This window comes from Notolepis coatsorum (assembly GCF_963971535.1).
Source record: "Notolepis coatsorum genome assembly, chromosome: 10".
NCBI lineage: Eukaryota > Metazoa > Chordata > Actinopteri > Aulopiformes > Paralepididae > Notolepis > Notolepis coatsorum.
This window is the reverse complement of record NC_140174.1, coordinates 50,208,915-50,225,873: the sequence shown is the minus strand read 5'-3', so window position 1 is coordinate 50,225,873 and position 16,959 is coordinate 50,208,915. Positions and strand designations below refer to the sequence as shown.

Genomic DNA, 16,959 nt, shown 5'->3' with positions numbered 1-16,959 from the left:
ATTGATTGTCTACTGATTCACGTCTTTAGATTATTTGCAGTGTAGCCTATGATGAAGCTGATTTAAAAACTCAATGTTTGCAAACGTTTCTTCATACAATTAAAATGCCATCAAAAGTACGTCGGAGACAGATACGGACTGTATATGGCCTATTGCTTAGCAGTGCTTTATTTAGACAACTTGAACTTGACTTGACATTAGCTCATAAGCCATGAGGTTTTACCATCTGTTGCAATAAAGATTAGCTTTTGAAATGTAGCATGATTACAATCCATTGCATTCAATTAGACTTTTTGGATTTATGGTCAGATTGTTGTTGTAGAGTGATGATGGCATACGTTGCATCAGTCTCCTTAGTGACCAACGTCCTTCGTCGAGGACAGTCCCCAATAATATCCCTCAGCCTCCCACTATAGTCGTGATTGAGTATATTAAGTAGGTCCTGCTTAAGATAAGATATTCCTTTATTGATCCCCTTGGGGAAATTCGGTATCATAGCAGCATGGGGGAAGGGGGAGGGGAGGTACAGGTAGTAGAAGACATATAGTACAGTGGAGAAGTAAAAATAAAAATGTAATAAAAAGGCAGTGTAAACAATATACAATATAATTAACTCTGGACATGCGCATATGGGCAACAAGTAGTTGTCAGTTATTTTTGCCCTACAATAAATATAAATAAATAATAAATCTAATCTAATATATAATCTAAAAAAACTAAATGCTAAATATAATGCAATATATAATCTAATAATCCAAAAATGGAGAAAGGTTTAAACTGTGACTTCATCGGCTGCGACGCGTGTTCATGATTTTCCACCAGCGCCTGTCAGTTTATAATGAAGCTCTCGTGACATTGTTAGAAGATCTCCTATTGATTGGGCACTTCACCAAAAAACAATGCATAATTACGTTGCACATTATCCAACACACATCCAAAAAAACGAAACAGTTTTTTGCACACATTAATTTAGTTTTACGGTTATTGAGAGTAAATGTGATGGCCACGGTGATGTTATCGGAGACATTGCATCCTTGTGTTAATTACAACTTAGTTAAATGATAAGGTAGCAGTCCCTATAAAACAAGGTGTTGCTATTCTTTCATCTATATATCACTTCATAGTGCTGTATTTAACACAGCACAAGGATGAAATGTCCCCAATGACATCACTGGTGGCCATATACAAACGAATTTACTCTCAATATGTCAAACTAAATGAATGTGTGCAAAACTATATCGAGTTTTTGGACGTGTGTGAGATTATGTGTCTTTCGGTGAAGTGGCCCTTTAAGACCTAATTTCTAACTGGTGTACTCTATGTGCAAGAAATGTTTTTGCATATATAGTTGTGCTTTGACTTTATCACATTACATGATATTAAACATTATTAAATGAGCACAGCATTTGTTCATGGACTTGATATTATTATTAGTATTAGTAGTAGTGTTAGTATTAGTAGCAGTGGCGGCCGGTGTGAACTACATTTGGGTGGGCGCGGGGGGGGGGGGGCAAGCGGACAGCTGACCAAGCGAATACTGACTCATAACGTTACCAACGTTAAGTCGAGTTCATTCATACTACACTACTACACGTATAATCAATCCAATAATGAACACATATATATTTTGTCATTTTAAACAAGTTACCATTCATTCATTATGCGTCACCTGCGGCGAAAATAAATGTTATAGTTCAAGAACAACACGCTGTGTTGAGAGAGCGAGAGAGAGAGCGAGAGAGAGATCGAGCGAGAGAGAGAGAGAGAGAGAGAGAGAGAGCAAGAGAGAGAGAGAGAGAGACCGCATTAACTCACTTTGTTTAGTTGAAACATGGTCCAGGAGGGCTTGATAAAGTGTATATGTCCACAGTCCCAGACTGTTGATGTAGGGCGGGGCGATATGGAAAAAAATCATATCGCGATAACGATATGATAATGTTATCATATTTCTCGATATCGATAATTGTCGAATTGTTATAAGTATACATATTTTTTTTCTTTTTTTTTTAACAACAGATGTATGTTTATTTTGCAGCAATTCTTTGTCATTGCCGCCATCTTTAGTGTTACATCCCCTCACACTCCAGTTCTCAGGCTGCAGCTGGTTTAAAAGCGAAAGTAAACCGGCTTCTCTGCTGGCTGTGGCTCCAGGGGAGTTGAACAGTTCTGGCTCTGCTAGTTCACTTGAAAACGCGCCCATCTTCCATCATATTACATCATATTTCAACGCACAGTGCGTTACGTGCGTTGACCTATTTGATTGGCTGCAAGGATACAGCGATGAAACCAGTGCACGCCCTGCTGTGCACGATATGTCTCGCCCCGGCCTGAGAGGTAGTTACTAGTGACTTCCTGTGAATGAAAAACTATTATTTATATTTGATATATTAACGTTATATTGTGCATTGGAAACACAAACATACTTAAAATGAGTAAATATTATTCATTTTAAACATGTTTATTTTATTTCTAGGGCTCTAAAAATATATATATATATATATTTTCTTCTTCTCTCTTTTAACCAGGGAGGGCGGCGCTCTAGCGCCCACTATTGGCCGGCCGCCACTGATTAGTAGTAGTAGTTCTTGTAGTGATATTAGTAGTAGTAGTAGTAGTACTATTAGTAGTAATAGTAGTAGTAGTAGTAGTAGTAGTAGTAGTAGTAGTAGTAGTAGTAGTAGTAGTAGTAGTAGTAGTAGTAGTAGTAGTAATAATAGTAGTACTAGTACTGGTAGTAGTAGTATTAGTAATAGTAGTAGTAGTATTAATACTACTACTACTAATAATAATAATAATAATAATAATAATAATAATAATAATAATAATAATAATAATAATAGTAGTATTAGTAGTGGTGTTCTACATATCTTTAATGTTTTCCTATTGGATTTCATATTATATACCTTATTTGAGTATTTGGTTACTTAAGCATGGGAGCATCTGTCGTTGTAATGCCATTCCATGCTGCCAAGTATACCTGTCTAATGGACAGTGAGTGTATTTGCCATGGTGTCCTATCTGTCCCTCAAAGCTGATTTGTGATTGGTTGAGAGGCTGGCAGGAGGGGAGACAGAGCTTCAAATCTCCGACACGCCCATTAGTCCACTGTAATCTCTAAAGCCTCTAGGAAGATCCTGAGGGAATTTCCATCGAGGGAGTCATCAGCTACGCCTTTATTTATAAGCCTAATCATAGCAATCACAAGATCGAGCCACAGGTTCGTTTTGTGTAAGATTTTAAAAACAGCCCATAAGCTTTCAGAGGTGCTGACATTTTACATGATAACGTACCCTCAGTATCAAGAAGAGTGAACGTGTACACACAGACACACTCTGTAGTCTGCACTGGTGTCCTTGACTTTCACACGCTAATGTTTCAGATGTTAGAAAGTATTTATAAATAATTATCCAGCACACACCAGAATTAATCAATATCACTCCTGAAGTCCTTCAAAGGACTCTTACACAGGCAGTAAAACTAGACGTGTCTACGTGTGTAGATCTGTGTCTATGACAGTTTCTAATATATACAGTATATATATATATATATATATATATATATATATTTTAAGTCAGTTATGAAGATGCTAGTCCAACATTACTAGTTACTACAGTAGTTGAGTGGTCTCAGCATGCCTGGAGGGTCGCAGCATCAGAGATCGGCAGGGGTCACTCTCCTCCCCGGGTTCTCTCCTTGAGCCGCAGTTGCTCTCCGTCGCCGGGTTTATAACAAAAGCTCAGTGACATTTCTGTGATATCAACATACCGCAGATCTCATCGCCTCTCTCCACCCACAGTCATTAAGGGCTTTGACCCCAAATATAGAGGTTTGCTCCAGACTCCCCCAACGCACCGCGGAGGGAGCCTTATAAAAGGAGTAAAGGGTCAGAGCCATCAGCATTTTTCATCTGGAACGTCTGGGTGGCAAGTTCATTCCTCCATTTGAGTGGGTTTGTGTGCTTTTTGATGAACTGTGTTGCACTTGGATGGTAACATTAACTTCTGCCAAAGAGATTCTGGAAGTGAACACATCGCAAACAAACCTTGAGCATCCAAGGGAGGTAAGAGGACATTTTGATCGATGGCAATGCTAATTCCTATAATATCATTTAATACTGTTTAATAGTCAAACTCAAAGCTCTGCTCTGACCTTTAACCCCTGGACCCTATAGTCCCCTCTGGGGTGTGTACTGCAGGGATGAGTTCAGATGCTGAGATGGCGATCTTTGGGGAGGCTGCCCCGTACCTGAGGAAGCCTGAACTTGAAAGGATAGAAGCCCAGACCAGGCCCTTCGACGCCAAAATGGCAGTGTTTGTCGTTGATCCCAAAGAGTTGTTTGTCAAAGGCACTGTCCAAACCAAAGAGACAGGCACGGCGACTGTTAAAACGAATGCAGGACACGTGAGTTGACTGCGGAGGCCAATTATTCACTATGACGCTGCATAGTAAATGTAACATCTCAGTTACTGTACTTTAAATGCTATAATGTAGGCCTGTGTGAACTAGTTCAGACAGGCCGCTTCCACTTGTCGTTACGCTAATGAGGGATGTGTGTGTGTGTGTGTGTGTGTGTGTGTGTGTGTGTGTGTGTGTCTCTTCTCTGATACAGACTGTAACAGTAAAGGATGACCAAATCTTCCCCATGAACCCGCCCAAGTTTGACAAGATTGAGGACATGGCCATGTTGACCCACCTCAACGAGGCCTCTGTGCTGTACAACCTCAAAGAGCGCTACGCGGCATGGATGATCTACGTGAGAACGATGAAGCACTTAGCACTGATGGGAGTTGTTCTCGGACAATGTCAGAGAGGAGGCATCGTTGCTCAATATGCTTCCACCCGCGTCCTCTCAAGCCGCTATGTTATCCTGCAGCCCGCTCACATCAGATACATCTATTTTAGTTTTAGTTATCAATCATGTAATCGCAAATTCCTTTTCTGTTGAAACTGTTTAGTTGGAAATTAAGCAAAAGTATTGACGGACTGTGTTCATGTTTCAGACCTACTCAGGGCTGTTCTGTGTTACTGTGAACCCCTACAAGTGGCTCCCAGTGTACAACCAGGAGGTGGTGGTGGCCTACAGGAGCAAGAAGCGTCAGGAGGCTCCACCTCACATCTTCTCCATCTCTGACAGTGCCTATCAGTCCATGCTCACTGGTGGGTCCTCTTTTGACCTCCTCTAGGATTAGTATTGTATACACATCAGAGGCACTTGACTATGATAATTCTGCATCATAATCGTGATGTTAATTTCTTTTTAGATAGAGAAAACCAGTCCATCCTTATCACGTAAGTTGTGCAGTGGTGGGGAAAAAACACAGCATTCTTTCTGATACTTTATATATGAAAGAGAGAATAGTTTTATGATTTGAGCTTCACTGTTTCCCAGCGGAGAATCCGGTGCAGGGAAGACTGTGAACACCAAACGTGTCATCCAGTACTTTGCGACAATCGCAGTATCTGGAGACAGGAAGAAAGAAATGGTTGCCTCTGGTAAAATGCAGGTGAGCTTATGTTATATATATACGTGAAAGTGTCATGCTTATATATAAGTAGGGATATGAAAGGTGCTATACAAATAAAGTTATTATTATTATTATGCTTGTGAGATGATTTGGAGTTCACTGACAGGTACACATTAAAAAGGCTATTACTGAAAAGTATGAGCTGACTGAATGAATGGATCCATTCATTGATTCATTCATTTATTAACGAATGCATTCATTACACGACAGGTCTATTGATACATTGATATTCTTTAGAGACACCAATCAAATATTCGTATGTACCTTAGTTGCTATTGCATGTACATATATGTGTTCTATTACATGTATATGTACATTCATACCAACTATTCACCCGTTTTATTCTCCACCCATCTATCATCCATAGCAACACTATATTATCACCGACATCCAAGTTGGGGGATCCCCCTTTGAAAGGCCCATCTGAGGTTTCTCTCCTCCACATCGCCTGTGGTGCTTTTTTTCTTCTTCCTATTGCTAGGTTTTTAGTGAGTTTTTCCTTATCTTCATTGGGGAATGTCTGGGAGTGTCGCATATTTGGATTTTATGGTCGTTTTCTGTTCTTGATTTATTGTGATGTTTCTTCTTGACTTGTTCAAGAAGACTTGTACAGCCCATGGGGGCATTGCCTTGTGATTTCAGGCTTTACAAATACATTTGATTTGATTTGGTTTAGTAGATTATGTCATTTCCGTTGTTCTAGGGAACTCTGGAGGACCAGATAATCTCTGCTAACCCTCTACTCGAGGCATTTGGAAATGCCAAGACTGTCAGAAATGACAACTCCTCCCGTTTTGTGAGTGAAGAGATAAACACTGTGTTGTCATGTTTAACTGACTTGTCTTGGAATGACTCAGATCTTGGAATATAAACAATTTCTCTCTCCATTCAGGGCAAATTTATAAGAATCCACTTCAAAACCTCAGGGAAACTGTCGTCCGCTGATATTGAAACTTGTGAGTTTTACTATAAACAAAAGAACAATATACTGTTGTTCCAGTAGTCGAGCCATCCCTTCACCCCTATCTTTTTGTTCTCTTTTGATAAGATTTGCTGGAGAAATCCAGGGTAACGTTTCAACTGTCTGCAGAGAGGAGTTACCATATTTTTTACCAGATCATGTCCAACAAGAAGCCTGAGCTTATAGGTAATATTCTGTCCAAAATGTCCTTAACTCTTTGGGCGCCACCCACTTTCCCCATCTGTACCGCCTGGCGCCAGCGCTATTGACCATTTTGGCGATGTTTGCGGACCCGTCGTGTGTTCTGTATTATAGCTATGGAGACAATAGTATGGCTAATTTGACAGGCATTGTTCATAGTCCATTACTGACTAATCAGTTCATTTCTACACACTGTAGTTTGTGTGCTATTACACGCTAAACATCGCCCCTTTCCAAAATAATCCAGTATTTTTTCATAGATCGCGAGATATGACGCGTTATATGCAATAAGCCAAAATCGTTCTGGTTGATCACCTGAAACCCCAAATACTCCCAAATCAAAGGTATATACCATGTACATATGTGTCTTCACAAAATCATCAAGGGGGGGGGGGGGGGTCGTTTTAACTATAAACTGCGTTCGTGTTTGTCGAGCATGTTTTACGTCCGGTAAAGCACGACACTGTGATCGTTACAAAAACATGTTTCAGGATTGGTAAAATAGACATAGAATATACCTTACCTTAGCCAGAAGGTATTCCAAAAAGAATAATTCCCAGTGATTGCATCGCCATCGCGATTACCTGTGTATATGTCTATACTCGTGTATATGGGAAATAGGCTTCAGGCAATAAAATCTCGAGGTGATCGCTCTGTCGCTCTGTCTCCGAGGAGGAGGAGCCCTTGCAAAAAAAAGAAAAGGTGTATGCACACCAAGCTGTTCCAGTTCGGAGGGTAGGCGATACTGCCACCTGGTGAGATTCGATCGTCATTGCAATTCCAACGTAGGCAGATGAACCAGGGAGACCTAGAGGGCTTCGGCTGACCGTATAGAACGGGAATCAAGGGAAAAATATCAAAGGATCAAAAATCTCGGGTTTTGGCACTCAACGGTTGGTGAGATAACCCGACTTATCTTAGGTATGGCGCACAATGAGTTAAGGGAAAATGATGTAGCTATAATGCAATTGATGTCTGCCACAATATCACGAGTGAAGTGATATCTACAGAGTCTTCATTACAAGGCTCACGTTTGATGACAAAACTATCTCTCAATGCAGAGACTCTTCTTATCACCACCAACCCCTTTGATTACCCGTTCGTCAGTCAAGGGGAAATCAGCGTGGCCAGTATTGATGACAGCGAGGAGCTGATGGCCACCGACGTGAGTCTCATTCCACATATAAACACGAATCGTAATTTAACCCGGCCCTCTAATAATAATGTGCTTTTAGAGCGCGGTTGACATCCTCGGCTTCACCGCAGAGGAGAAGATCGGCATCTACAAGCTAGCCGGCGCTGTGATGCATTATGGGAACATGAGGTTCAAACAGCGGCAGAGGGAGGAACAGGCAGAGCCTGACGGGACAGAGGGTATGTCTAAGCTGCATCATTGACCATATTCACACGGTGGCCATTGTGCTCTTACAGTACTGTATGTCACACTCAGGTGGGAACAGGGTGGAAAGGAACCCAACCTGAGCACTACATAACTTTCACTGCCCTGGCTTTTACACATACAGGAGCTATGCAGAATCCTCTGAAAAATATATTGTACTTCTTACTCCACTACATTCATCTGAACCCATCAGTTACTAGTTACTTTGAAGAAAAAGATTTTGCGTAGACGAACATTTATGAAAAATTTATGAAGATTATATACTTTCACATTTGAAGCCTGCCAACTTCAAGAGGATATAATCAGAGCAGCATAACTGGACCACATCCCACTTTAACATAACCTTTAATCAGAGCAGCATAACTGGACCACATACCACTTTAACATAACCTTTAGAGGTCAATGGTTAGAGGATTGAATGCTCCCAAGCACTGGAATACACAAACGTCATATAGAATGCATACTTTTACTTTAGATACTCAAGTACATTCAATAGTAACTCCTCACTAACACCCGTTCCCGTGAACACATCACTCCTGTCCTCCACTCTCTCCACTGGCTCCTGATCAAACACTGCATAAACTTTAAAACACTACTCCTCACCTTCAAAGCCCTCCACAGCCTGGCCCCCCCCTACCTGACTGATCTCCTTCTTCCCTACCGCCCCACCCGTTCCCTCCGGTCCTCCTCCATTGCCTCCCTCACTGTCCCGACAGCGTCTATATTAATCCCAGCCGAAGAGTGCAAGAGCGCTTCCGCATTCTTCGCCATACGCCAGTACGGTAATGCGCATTTCCTTTTCCTTCACCCAGGTGCTCGCCGCGCATGCGCATGATGTCGCCGCTTGGTTCGACGCGAGACCCCCATTCAACACTAATCACAGATGCCAGAACGCGCCATATTAAACGCTGGTCAATCACATTAATACTATATGCTATTGCTATTGCTATATATTGCTATTGCTATATGCTATTAATACTAATACGGTATATATATACACGCGACGCGTTAAACGCTGGTCAATCACATTAATACTATATGCTATTGCTATTGCTATATATTGCTATTGCTATATGCTATTAATACTAATACGGTATATATATACACGCGATGGACGCAGCAGGCAATCACTGCTACTGTTATTCAGCCACGCCAGCCGCCGCGCCGCAGCCGTGCAAGAGGATTGATTGATTGATTGTGTAGTGACTGTACATAATTCACACAGAACTGTTGTTGGGAATAGTAGTTCCCCCCGGACGATATTGTGTGTAGCACTTCCTGCCCGTTGACATTGTTGTTATGCTGCTGTTGAATAAAGGAATTAGGTTCAACTTCGATACACCGCCTCCGACTCCTTTATCCCAACTACTGAGCTAACATGAAGCTAACTACTGAGCTAACATGAAGCTAACTGCTGAGCTAACTACTGAGCTAACATGGAGCTAACTACTGAGCTAACATGAGCTAACTGCTGAGCTAACATGGAGCTAACTACTGAGCTAACATGAGCTAACTGCTGAGCTAACATGAGCTAACTGCTGAGCTAACATGGAGCTAACATGCAGCTAACTTAGCTAACTAAGAGGTACGCGATTGATTGATTGACATGTATTCCATAATATGTAAAGTACATGTGGTCCTCGTTTGGATAATATGTAAAGTACAGTTGACAGCTGCGTTGTGTTAACGTTGCAATGTACAGGGAAAACGTTATGGCGTTGCGAGTGAATCGCGTCGCGATAATATACATGTATTCCATTTCGGCGTCTGAGCGGGGGAAAAGAAAATGCGCATTTGGAGGGCGTTACCGGGGCCAATCAGGGCAAAATGCGGAAGCGCTCTTGCACTCTTCGGCTGGGATTAATATAGACGCGTCCCGACATCCAAACTCAAACACTTTGGTGATCGGGCCTTCTCTCGCACTGCACCCCGACTCTGGAACTCCCTCCCTCAGTCCATCAGAGACTCCCCTACACTCTCCACCTTCAAAGCTCACCTCAAAACCCACCTGTTCTCCCTTGCCTTCAACCCCCCCACCCATAACCCCCCCCCCCCTCCAACCTGATTGATGTCTGTCTCCTGCCGCTCTGTCTTTTTGTGCTATCTCATGCTGTCTTACCCTGTTCCCCCCATGGTCTCATTGTTTTTACTTTGCTCCCGACTACTGTCCGTGACTTCGGGTCATTGAGAAGCGCTATATAAATTAAATTAATTATTATTATTATTATTATTATTATTATTATTATTAATAGCAAATACTTCTCCACTATTACGAATGAAATAGTAGAATTTTAATGGAGGACTTTTACTTTGACCAGAGAACTCATTTATCTGGGTATTTCCATATTTACTTAAGTAAGGAACACCACTGCTGAAAAGTCTCATATCTCACCATGTCATTGTTTCAGTGGCTGACAAAGCAGCCTACCTCATGGGGCTCAACTCAGCGGACCTGCTGAAGGCCTTATGTTACCCCAGAGTGAAGGTGGGGAACGAATATGTCACCAAGTCGCAGACTGTTCAGCAGGTATATTTCTGTCTCTTTTAATAACCTCTTTTATCAGGAATCCCCCCGTGAATTCACGGGAGCACGTCCTTTTTATTTTCTTTGCAGGTCTCCAATTCCATGGGCGCCTTGGCCAAGTCTGTCTACGACAAGATGTTCCAGTGGATGGTCGTCCGCATCAATCAGATGCTGGACACCAAGCAGCCGAGGCAGTTTTTCATCGGAGTCTTGGATATCGCCGGTTTTGAGATCTTTGACGTACGTATGCGTTAAACCAGGGGTTCTCAAACCTTTTTATACCACGACCCCATTTTATTTAGGATTTCTTTTGGCGACCCCACACTTAATGTATTGCGTCATTTCAATGTGGAATTAAGGAATATCAAAATAAAAGCACACATTGTTGAACTTGATCATGCATATTTTTTATATATGTTAATTACAGCACTATGTTATCAATACAAATTTATAAAACAAGGCATATTTAGCCAAAAGATGTTGCCACAACATTAAACAAATTTAAAAAAAAATTATAGATTTAAAAATAAAAAATTTAATTTTACTTGCCAATGCGCACGACCCCACTTTGGGTCGCAACCCGTAGTTTGTGAACCGCTGCGTTAAACTATGTACTTTGCTGGAATTAACCATCATCGACAGTGGCTGAGGGGGGGGATTCGATTCCTGCTCCTCTTGGTAGCGTGTCGAAGTGTCCTTGAGCAAGACACTTAACCCCTAACTGCTCCCGATGAGGCACCTTGCATGGTCGCCTCCGCCGTCGGTGTGTGAGTGTGTGAGTGAACGGGTGAATGTGATGCATAAGTTGTAAAAACCTTTTTGACAAAATTGCTATATAAATGCAGTCCATTTACCATCATCAATACATATTGTGACATTCTAGATATGTTTTTCTTTGCAGTACAACAGTCTGGAACAGCTGTGTATCAACTTCACCAACGAGAAACTGCAACAGTTTTTCAATCACCACATGTTTGTGCTGGAGCAAGAAGAGTACAAGAAAGAGGGGATTGAATGGGAGTTCATTGACTTTGGAATGGATCTGGCCGCCTGTATAGAGCTCATTGAAAAGGTCAATATTCCTTTTTCTCATTGGAGGTGGTGTTTTATTTTTCTATTATTCTATAATAATTATTCTATCCAGCCGGAGAACTAATGGCAGCAGAACTTGAGAACTACTAGGAATGTTACTCTTACCACCTAACCTGCATGGACTACAACATATAAAGTATGACTTTATATCATGCCAGTTAGGGTACCTTGTGTAGGCCTATACTGTACCTTTGATTACACTGTTTATTTTCTCATATTCTTATATTCAGAGTAAATTATATTGTTTACACTGTTTATTATTATTATTATTATTATTATTTCTCATATTCTTTTCTATATTCAGATCAAATAGTATTACCTATATTTATGTATTTCTACTATTATCATGCCCATACCTGTACCTCCCCTCCCCCCTCCCCCATGCTGCTATGACACCCACATTTCCCCAAGGGGATTAATAAAGGAATATCTTATCTTAATAAACAGACATGTATCTTTTGATTCACAGCCAATGGGCATCTTATCCATCCTCGAAGAGGAGTGCATGTTCCCAAAGGCATCAGACACTACCTTCAAGAACAAGCTGTATGACCAACACCTTGGAAAATCAAACAACTTCCAGAAGCCCAAGCCCGTCAGATGCAAGGCTGAGGCTCACTTCTCCCTGGTGCACTACGCCGGTACCGTGGAGTACAGCATCTCTGGCTGGCTGGACAAGAACAAGGACCCTCTGAACGAGACGGTGGTTCAGCTCTACCAGAAGGCTAGCCTAAAGCTTCTGGCATTCCTCTACTCCAGCTATTCTTCCTCAGACGGTATGTATGTACAGTACATAAGACAAGTTTAGTTCAGTTTAGTTAAATCTACAATTTTTATGATTTAAAAAAAATAATGTATTTAGCTCCAAAGCATATCTTAACATGGACACACCAATTCTTAGTCTACTGTGAATCAGTTTCATTCTATATATATTCCATTCCATTATTCCATTATTTCTTAAGTTTTGCTGCGAGGCTCCCCTTTCTAACCAATCTGACAAGCTCAAGGGGAATGTCATTGGACTAAGCACAGAATATAGTGGTTATTTAGTGTGGTCCTCATTGTCGGACTGTGTTGAACGAGGACCACGTAGATTCAGCTCAATTCAAACCAAAACAGTCTTCCTTGGGTCCACACAAAACATAAAATACCACATAACATAATTATAGTAGACAAGAACAACTACATAACATGTTACATTTCTTTAAAATAATTCATTATTACTTTCCCCCTTTTTCTTTTCTTCATTACTATTAATACGATTATTATTATTATTATAATAGCATATGTGTATGTATGTATACGTACGTGTGTGTGTATGTATATATATATATGCATATATAGGTATGTGCATATGGTTATATCTATATAATTTTTTTTTTATTTCTTTCCACTATGACCTTGGGCTGGGTGTTTTTTTTTATACTGTCTCTTTTTTGTGTTTATAAACTGAAAACCTATAAATAAAGGATTAGAAAAAATAGACAAGAACACTTTAAGTCAAGACAGCGAATGAAAGGTTTTACATCTTTACAAATAGTCCATTGATGATAAAAAAAGTTTGTCTCGCAGACAACAGTGCGAAGAAAGCCACCAAGAAGAAGGGCTCGTCCTTCCAGACCGTGTCGGCCGTCTTCAGGGTAACTGGCTTTGATGCAAGAATCGTTTGATACTCACGTCATTGCAATGAAGTAACAACGTTGCAGTCGTAATGACACTGATTGTCATTAACAGGAGAATCTGGGGAAGCTGATGACAAATCTGAGAAGCACCCATCCTCATTTTGTCAGGTGTCTGATTCCAAATGAGACAAAAACCCCAGGTAATTATATCATGTTATATTAACATTTATTGTCTGATTCCAAATGAGACAAAAACCCCAGGTATGCTATATCATGTTAACATTTATTGTCAAACTGTCAAGTCTGTTGTGTTTTTTATTTTATAATTTAACTTATAACATGGCTTTCTTTCAGGGATTATGGAGAATCATCTGGTCATCCATCAGCTGCGCTGTAATGGTGTGTTAGAAGGAATCAGAATCTGCAGGAAGGGCTTCCCGAGTAGAATTCTGTACGGGGATTTTAAACAGAGGTACTTTGCGCAGACAATGGGTCTCATTCCCGAACGAAGTTACGACAAAAAATTTCGTCTTAGCCAGATTTCGGCCCATTTAAGACATATTAGGGCTGGTAGTGGGAGTCCCCAAATTTTCCTGAGATCAGATTTGATCGTGGCTGAGAGCAGATTTAAGAGTGCTGAGGAGCAGATTCTTAAATCTGCTCTCAGCCACGATCAAATCTCATGATTGATTGACTAATTTAAAATGTCATTATAACTTGACAGACTGTGTTCTCATAGTGATTCCTTCACGTCAACGCTACAGGCCTCCTTGGAATTAATTACTTAATCATAATTAAAATAAATATGACTATTTGTACGATAAGAAATTACTAATGCAATTATTGTGAAATGATTGAAAATAATAATTATTGAATGCCTTCTGTGGAATTTGTATTTCTTATTTGTTACACATCTGTTTTAATGATTAATTATATACATTTGAAAGAATGCAGGTCAACATGCAATGTATCCCATTGATTGGTATACAATGGGACAGACCTTTGTTTGATTGATTGATTGAAAACTTTATTAACAGATTGCAGAATGGGTACAGTACAGTACAGCTCAATTACATAAGGGGATGCAGATCAGAGAAAGAATTTTGTCTTGTTTACATCAGGGTCCCGCATTTTCAATTCATCATAACATATATGACACACACGACACAGATAGACAGTACTGCTACATCTATACATTTATGACATACCAGATTTGCAAATACAGTACTGTTTGTGATACAAAAAGAGTCCAGAAAAGAGAGTACATTTGATGTAGAAACTGTTGGAGGAGGTTGGGTATATGGGGTGGGTGGGGGATAGACTTACACTGTACAAGCAAAACTGTACATTGGAATATTGACAACCATACTTGGTCATTTACTGTACATTGGAGGGGGTTGATATAGCTATAAACCTGCATTCCTTCGAATATATCATTAATCAATTAAACTTATATTGAAATACACTATATAGCCTATACACCAACACTGAAATGACAGTGGATAAATAAATAAGAACTAAAGCTAATCGGTGGAAATAGACTGCATTAATATTCCATAACAAGTCTTGTGTGCGCCTACGAATGAACAGCCTATAGGCTTAATTATGGAATAATAAGCCATACTGCGTTCATTCATTACGCCCGCCGTAGGCTATATATATTATATTTCATTCATTCATTCATTCATATACAGTACTGCGCGCGCGTGTGTGTGTGTGCGCTGTGGCAGGTGTACCGCAAGCTGTCTATGATGCCAATACATTAATTTAATCTAGTTTTGATGGCGCGCAAGCGTGATTACGAAACCTAGCCGCATTTCTCGGAGACGCTCTCTGATTGGCACTGACTGACGCTAGGTTTCGTAATCACGCGGCTCGCAAGACTCGCAAAGCACTTCCGCCATTCCATTTGCACACAGCTGCGTCACTAGTTGCCTTATAAGGAGCTCTGGAGGCGTTGTTTTGTATGCAAATGAAGTGAACGGGAACGCGCTTTCGATTTTAAGACAGAATGCCATTCTCCAAGCAGATATCAGATCATATAATTTGTGCGACCTTTTCAGCCACTTAAGACATATTACCAGCACATTCAGGACTCAGAGTGAACTTGATTATGTCTCAGTGGTTCCAAGATAAGTCTTCCAGAATATATCTTTGAAAAATGTTCGGGAATGAGACCCAATGCCTTTGTAAGAAATATCTTCTGCTGGAAAAAAAAAACATATAATTTGACATTTCTCTCTGTACAGGTACAAAGTACTGAATGCTGGTGTGATCCCTGACGGCCAGTTCATCGACAACAAGAAAGCTGCAGAGAAGCTCTTGGGGTCTATTGATGTGGACCACAAGCAGTACAAGTTTGGGCACACCAAGGCAAATTACTTTGAATGTGGTCAATGCTGTGTCTAGGACTAGCCCACTGTTATATTCTATAACATCTCTAACGATATCCATTGGTTTCTAAACACCACTCCAATGTGCACCCGCTGCAGGTGTTCTTCAAAGCAGGACTGCTGGGTTTGCTGGAGGAGATGAGGGATGACAAGCTGACATCTCTCATCACCATCACTCAGGCCATGTGCCGGGGCTTCCTCAAGCGGAGGCAGCAGCACACGATGATGGAGAGGAGGTAGCTAATGGCAGCATATCATTTACATTTACATTTAGTCATTTAGCTGTCGCTTTTATCCAAAGTGACTAACAAGTTCTGTACGACAAGTCATCAGGAAGGGCACAACTCTATCAGCTGAGTAACAATGTTCATCAAGGTGTTGAGTGCTACAGTGTAGGTTAGTATATGACAGTAAGGTTAGTTAGGGTTAGAATTATTATTATTACAATTTTGTATCATACATTGTGATGACCATAGATAGAGGATATTAACCCTTTGTTGTATGGCAGTGAAAGGGTTAACCTTCTGTATTGTCACAGTGAAAGGGTTAACCGTCTGTATTGTCGCAGTGAAAGGGTTAACAGTCTGTAGTGTGGTAGTGAAAGGGTTACGAGCCATAATATTGGATATATATCTATCCACATCTGTCTCTACATACCTGCATATAATCCTATATCTATTTCTTTTTTTGTATCCACTTTGTATTCGCCTTGCCAATTCTCCCTTCAATTCTCCCCTCCCCTGTCTCGAACGTTGCTAGACTATGCCTCCCACTGGTCGGCTGCAGTGAGGACCAAGCCTTGCATCACGTGTCCCCTCCGGTACACGAGGAGGCAGCTGTCGCATCTTTTCACCTGTACAGCGCGATCTCTGTGGCGAGGAGTAACGCGTGGGAGGCTCACGCTGCCCCCGTTACTTCCTGATTCTGCTGTACAGGCGCACCAACCGACCTGTAGGAGTCGCTGTCCACAACGTCCAATCCCCACCCACCAGCTTTCCCACCCCCTAACACTGCCAATGTGTATTAGTATGAACGACCAGCCAAGCTGGTAGCAACGCCGAGAGCTGGGCTCGAACCCAGCATCTCCTGCGTTAGTGGCGAGCGTCTTGCCCACTGCGCCACTTAGCCGCCCATCCTATATCTATTTCTGTACATATATCTTACCTACTCTTACTAGTTACACTGCTGATCAGTATGACTTACTACTAGGGGTGTAACGGTACACAAAACCATGTTACGGTA

General features: G+C 41.0%; 1 protein-coding gene across 1 annotated transcript in view; it reads left to right on the top strand.

Annotated features, from left to right (window-relative positions):
* Positions 1-4,642: 4,642 nt before the first annotated feature.
* LOC311234985 (myosin heavy chain, fast skeletal muscle-like) overlaps positions 4,643-16,959 on the top strand; it is a gene marked incomplete at both ends in the record, with an annotated part of 31,717 nt that continues 19,400 nt past the window's right edge. The window contains 18 exons of the mRNA XM_084322295.1: positions 4,643-4,753; positions 5,001-5,157; positions 5,262-5,289; positions 5,390-5,504; positions 6,229-6,321; positions 6,418-6,481; positions 6,574-6,672; positions 7,749-7,852; positions 7,923-8,061; positions 10,495-10,613; positions 10,701-10,850; positions 11,512-11,682; positions 12,172-12,491; positions 13,282-13,342; positions 13,437-13,524; positions 13,679-13,796; positions 15,574-15,697; positions 15,817-15,953. Of these exons, the coding sequence (XP_084178421.1) occupies positions 4,643-4,753; positions 5,001-5,157; positions 5,262-5,289; positions 5,390-5,504; positions 6,229-6,321; positions 6,418-6,481; positions 6,574-6,672; positions 7,749-7,852; positions 7,923-8,061; positions 10,495-10,613; positions 10,701-10,850; positions 11,512-11,682; positions 12,172-12,491; positions 13,282-13,342; positions 13,437-13,524; positions 13,679-13,796; positions 15,574-15,697; positions 15,817-15,953 (2,198 nt within the window). The remainder of the gene's footprint in view (positions 4,754-5,000; positions 5,158-5,261; positions 5,290-5,389; positions 5,505-6,228; positions 6,322-6,417; positions 6,482-6,573; positions 6,673-7,748; positions 7,853-7,922; positions 8,062-10,494; positions 10,614-10,700; positions 10,851-11,511; positions 11,683-12,171; positions 12,492-13,281; positions 13,343-13,436; positions 13,525-13,678; positions 13,797-15,573; positions 15,698-15,816; positions 15,954-16,959) is intronic.